The 6,000-nt window shown below is 36.4% G+C and overlaps 1 protein-coding gene across 1 annotated transcript; it reads left to right on the forward strand.

Annotated features, from left to right (window-relative positions):
- Window positions 1–3,220: 3,220 nt before the first annotated feature.
- OLFR561 (olfactory receptor OR51C1) lies at window positions 3,221–5,072 on the forward strand. Its single transcript, XM_017978519.4, has one exon. It carries the CDS (start codon window positions 3,256–3,258, stop codon window positions 4,204–4,206), a length of 951 nt encoding a protein of 316 aa, XP_017834008.1. The 5' UTR covers window positions 3,221–3,255; the 3' UTR covers window positions 4,207–5,072.
- The last annotated feature ends 928 nt before the right edge of the window (window positions 5,073–6,000 follow it).

Here is a 6,000-nt window from a genome sequence, read left to right on the forward strand (position 1 = left end):
ATCACACCTGTAATCCCAGCACTGTGGAGGCCAAGGCAGGTGTATCCCTTGAGTCCAATAGCACAAAACCAGCCTGGACAACATGGTGAAACCCCATCTCTACAAAAAATACAAAAATTATCCAGGTGTGATGGTGTGTGCCTGTAGTTACTGCCACTTTACAGATACTTTACTTGACAGGCTGAGGCAGGAGGATCACTAGAGCCTGGAAGTTTAAGGCTTCAGTGAGTTGTGATTGGGCCACTGTTCTCCAGCCTAGGCAACAGAGCAAGATTCTGTCTCAAAAGAAAAGCAAAGAAAGAAAAGAAGGAAGGAAGGAAGGAAAGAAAGAAAGAAAGGAAGACTTAACATGAGATTTACTCGCTTAAACTTTCAATTGCACAATAGTGTAATGTTAACTATAAGTACAGCGTTGTACATTAGATCTCTGTAACTTATTCATCTTCAACTGAAATGTCCTACCTGTTTAACAGCATCTCCCCAATTTTCCCCTCTCCCTAGCCTGTTGGAATCACCATTCTACTTTCCGTTTCTATGAGTTTGACTAAGAGATACCTCACATATAAGTGGAATCATGAAGCATTTCACTTCAGGTTCATCCATGTCATAGCATGTGTCAGGATTTTATTGCTTTTAAGGCTGACAAGTATTCTATTATATGTATACCTTGTATTTTCTTTATCTATTCACTTGTTGATGGACATTTAGGTTGTTTCCACATGTTGCCCATAGTGAATAATTCTGCAATGAACATGCAAGTGCAGATATCTTTTTGACTTACTAATTTCATTTCTTTGGATATATACTCAGAAATAGATGTGATGTTTTTCACAGTGGTTTCATGATTTTACATTCTCACCAACTGTGTACAATGCGTCCAATTTCTTCTCGTTTTTGTCGACACTTGCTATATTTTTTATAGTAAGTATTTTCATAGCTATGAGGTTATATCTCAATGTGAGTTTGATGATTTTGATTTCCATTTACATGGTGATTAGTAATGTTGAGCATCTTTTTATACTTGTTGGCCATTTGTATGTTTTCTTTGGAGAAATGTCTGTTTAAGTCCTTGTCTATTTTTAAATTGAATTATTTGCGTTTTTGCTACTGAGTTGTAGGAGTTCCTCATATATTTTGAATATTAACCCCTAATCAGCTATTTGGTTTGCAAAATTGGGTTTAGTTACTATAAAAAAATAGAACATTAAATTGAGGGGCTGCTTCCTCCTTTTTAAAATAAAGAGTATATGATTTTAAGGTCATTACTTGCTCTCCACTTCAGCTGGGAAAATAAATGTTTTTATCACTAGGTCCAAATTTGTCTCAAAGATAAATATCAGATTATTGAAAACACTGCTTGTTTTCTTCCTATGTTAAAATATCTTGTTGTGGTTGCATGAATTTAACTTGTAACTTGAGGAGCCACATATCAGAAATACAACATGTGGAAATATTAAGCGTTGGGGTTTATCACTATTTTTAGAAGCAGTTCATTCATTTATTTAGATACTTTTAGATGCTACTGTGTCAGCCTTTTTTTTTCTGGCTCTGAGATCATAGGTCTGATAAAAAATGGTTCTTGTGTGTTCTTGGAAGTCATGTTTACCTTAGTTGCTGTGCCTCTTCAATTTCATTAGAGGATGCTTCTTCTGGTCTTTTCTTTAAATACTGCTGTTCCCCAGAACTTTGTCCTCAGACTTTATTTCCCTTAGATTTATCACTCCAAGATATATTGCACTGATCCTGTGACTTCGACCATAGACATTAGTTTCTCTTAAGCCCTATGATCACGGCAGGGATCACTTTTCCTAGGATGCAGAAGTAGGTACATGCCTTGATTCCTCTATGTAAAGTCACAGATGAAAAAGTGAGGCTTATCTTCCAACTGAGATCCAGAGTTAACTCCAAAATCCATAGATTTTGTTTTGTCTTGCATTGCCTCTCAAGTCAAATTTTCTAGCCACTATCATTTTTTTCTTTTTAGTGAGTACTCAAAGAGACTTCCTGTATTGAACATTTTTCCTTCTTCTCAAATACCTAGAGAAATGCCCTCTTGAACACACTTCCTGTAACCAATTATTCTTACTGATGTCTAAGCTCCTGTCTCTTCATTCAGGGATTGCAGTGAAGATAATCAAGTTAACTTAAATATTTTCTTTCTCAGAATCATGTACAGACCTTCTTGAAGTAGCAAGTCTAATTCTAATGCACATACTACCACTGTAGGTATTTAAATTTTTGTTGAGTAAATACATGTATGAATGAGTGAAAGGGGGACACAGATATGTTAAAAACCAAGCATTCTTTCTACAGGTAAAAAACAGTGTCAGAAAACTTAAGACAGAACCAATATACAGAAACTTCTTCAATCCTACAGATGTATGGATCTGGGTAAGCATATGCTTAGATCTCCAGAGAAAACCTTTTTTACCCCAGCCAATCTATTTTCAATGCCCTTTTGCAGAAATGAAAAATCAAGAAACTTGCTCGGGTAACTACTTCAGTTATTATCCATACTTTCCAGTGAGTTTCTTTGTTCTTATTAAGGTTATTTAAGCCCTCTTTTATCAAGCAGAATTTCCTTTGAACATAATCAACTTCTCAATTACTACCTGTATAAACAAATCTTTTTTCTGCTATCACCCAGTGTGCTCTATTTAGATTGCAGTTTCTTTCCCAATACTTAGTTTTGTTTTTTCCTTCACTCAACAGCTGTTGTATATTTATTTGATTAGAAGTATTTTACTAGAAAATATTTAATATTATCTCATTCTCTTATTTTCACTGGGTCACATGAACTTAAAAATTTTAATGGACCTTAGGGTTTTTGCCTCAGAAACTGAGGAGTGAAGAAAAGCAGGGTGAATTTCCCCATTGTGTTTCTTATGGTTGCCCAGAAATATTCTGTCCGCCCATGTACATACAGTCATAGAACTGGGAAATATTTTATATTATTGAAACTAATCTCCTGTTTTATATATGTATATGTAAATATCCTGAAGCTGAGATACAATATAATGGGAATCTTGCTAAAAACCAGGTTTCTTTACACAATTTAGTCTCTGTCTCCTCTCCTCATTCACTCAAGAACACATATAAGAAAACAGTAAGTGGCTATACATTTTATTGAAGACTAGGACATGGTTCTCTTGTGATCATAAATTGTATGGTGTATAGAAGAGTGAAAATACTTTTCTTCTCCATTATTACAGGACATGGTTCTTTCCCTCAAAGACAACTGCTTCTTTATTCATCATGTTATTCTTCAACCAGAGCATTTTCTACCCTGCAGTCTTCTTCCTCACTGGCATACCTGGCCTTGAAACTCCTCACTGGCATACCTGGATCTCCATCCCATTCTGTTGTCTCTATGTCATTGCTATCTCTGGAAATGGCATGATCCTGTTCGTCATCATCACTGAGTCGAGCCTCCATGAACCCATGTACTATTTTCTCTCCATGCTATCGTTCATGGACCTAGGTCTGTGTCTTTCTACATTGGTCACCGTGCTGGGTATTTTCTGGTTCAATGCACGAGAAATCAGTTTTGATGCCTGCATTGGCCAAATGTTTTTTATCCATGGCTTCACATTCATGGAGTCCTCAGTACTTTTGGCAATGGCCTTTGACCGCTTCATTGCCATCTGTAACCCGCTGAGATATGCCACAATCTTAACCAATTCACGGATTATTAAAGTGGGCTTTGCAATTGTTCTTAGGGGGACAACAGCTCTAGTGCCTCTACTTGTGCTCCTTAAGCGTCTCTCCTTCTGTGGTAGTCATGTGCTCCACCATTCCTACTGCTTCCACCCTGATGTGATGAAGCTCTCATGCACAGACACATGGGTCAACAGTACATTTGGCCTGGCCATTGTTATCTCTACTGCTGGCTTGGACTCTGTCTTGATCCTCCTCTCCTATGTTCTGATTATCCACTCTGTGCTCTGCATTGCCTCCCCAGAGGAGCAGAAAAAGGCTTTTGGTACGTGTGTCTCTCACATCAGTGCAGTTGCCATCTTCTATATCCCCATGATCAGTTTGTCACTAGTGCATAGATTTGGAAGACATGCCCCTCCCCTTGTGCACACGCTCATTGCCAATGTTTATCTGCTTATCCCTCCTGTAATGAATCCCATAATCTACAGTGTAAAGACCAAGCAAATTCGCAAGGCTGTGCTCAAAGTATTTCTTTCTAAGCTAATTTAGGAAATTTTGAGCGTATCCCTTCTTTACCAAGCCTTTTCTGACCCATGTTTGGTCATTCAATACTGCGAGTTACTGCTATTTGTTGAAAAAGCCAGTTTCAACATGCGTTGTCTCTATTCTGATGATCCACTAACTTACTATTTACACAGTTCTAGATGGTGGATTATTTGAGGGCAGAGATTGTGTCAGTACATCTGATCCTATCATGAATACTGAACTTAGCACAGTACAGGACCACCATTAAACTGTGTCTGAAAGCAGGCACAAATAAAGTCGTACATGGCGTTTAGGTTGTCTTACTACCTCTAGAGTATGTAGCTATCCAAGGTAAGGCTCATATAACATAGATCAGTAAGTGAAGTCTAGGTTTCAGTAATTCTTACAGTTTATTTGTAGTGATTCTACCTGATAGATTGTAAATGGCTGAAGAATATGAATAAGCACAATAAGCAAGAAGAAGTATGAATAAAAGAAGTACTTTCCTAATTCTTAAAAGAGTACTTGAGGTCATTTTGGTAAATGCATTAGTATTTTAATAGCCCAAGACCTGGGGATCCATTGTCTAAATATATGTCTAAAGAAGAAAAATGGGCCAGAATGTAAAGATATATTGTGACGTCCAACACAGCATCTGTTATACATTGCAATGAAAATGTGGAAACTGCTTAATCAATGACTTTAGGGTACTGACTAAATAAAATATCAAATATGATGTAACAGGTTAAATACTAGTACAAACATAAATTATGTTTTGTTAAAAAAGGTAGGTTAGTATACAAAGTACTTACTACTGTGTATATATTTCATGTGAATATATGAATATGCACATTACAAAAGTATCAATAAACATATCCCAAACATTAAAATGCCATATATTTGATAGCTGGATATTGTTTTGTTGACATATTCTTTACACTTTCTTGCATTTTATAAATGTTCAAAAAAGGGTTTCTTTTTCTTTTTAGATAATGAAGTAATTTCCACTTAACACCTCCCACAAAACAAAACTTTTTTAGATCTTCATCTTCCATGAGTTCTCCATTCCAATGGGTCTTCACAGATACCTTGTTGTAATCACTGAGTTTCCTTGTTGTAATCACTGAGTTTTATGTCTGTTTCCACAAGGGGTTCCTTCCAAGGAGCTTGGAGGGAAAAGACTCTGTTCTATTCTCTGTATTACCAGCACGAAGTCCTAGATCTGGCCTCATATAATCCACTGAATACACTCATACTTGACATCTATTTCCTACTTGCATCTATCACTTTTCTCAATGTGGTCCAGCATCTGTGCATCCAAACCACTAGACATTCATTTTTCAAGGGCAGATTCCTCAACTTTACCTCAGAACTATTTAAACAGAAGCCCTTGAGATGGAACACACAAATTTACATTTTAACAAGACATTTACAGATTATCATGTCTAACAGAGTAACACTTTTCTGGGGTCTATCCACTTTGAGGAATGATATATATTTCTGAAAAATGCCAGGAATATATCGCCTCTAGGTCTTTGATTATTTTGCTCTCTCTGACTGAAATACCCACCTCCTTCTTTTCCCGATTGTGCCATTTACTATTCTTTCAGGTGCTGATATTAAATCTTTGTCTTATGGGTAGTCAGATTTCTCTTCCCCTACTGAACTGTAACTTTTTGAAAATGTGCATTGGGCTTTGGGGATTGATGTATCTTGCACAGATACAAGCACAGTCCTTTATTAATAATAGCTACTTAATGCATGTTTATTGAATTGATATTTTTAATATAACTTTACATATATTCTTACATATTTTAT

Source organism: Callithrix jacchus, chromosome 10, assembly GCF_049354715.1.
Source record: "Callithrix jacchus isolate 240 chromosome 10, calJac240_pri, whole genome shotgun sequence".
In the NCBI taxonomy this organism is placed as follows: Eukaryota; Metazoa; Chordata; class Mammalia; order Primates; family Cebidae; genus Callithrix; species Callithrix jacchus.

What these genes read in the sequence shown, in the direction of transcription:
- OLFR561 (XM_017978519.4), top strand. Translation starts at nt 3,256, where the DNA reads ATGTTATTCTTCAACCAGAGCATTTTCTACCCTGCAGTCTTCTTCCTC.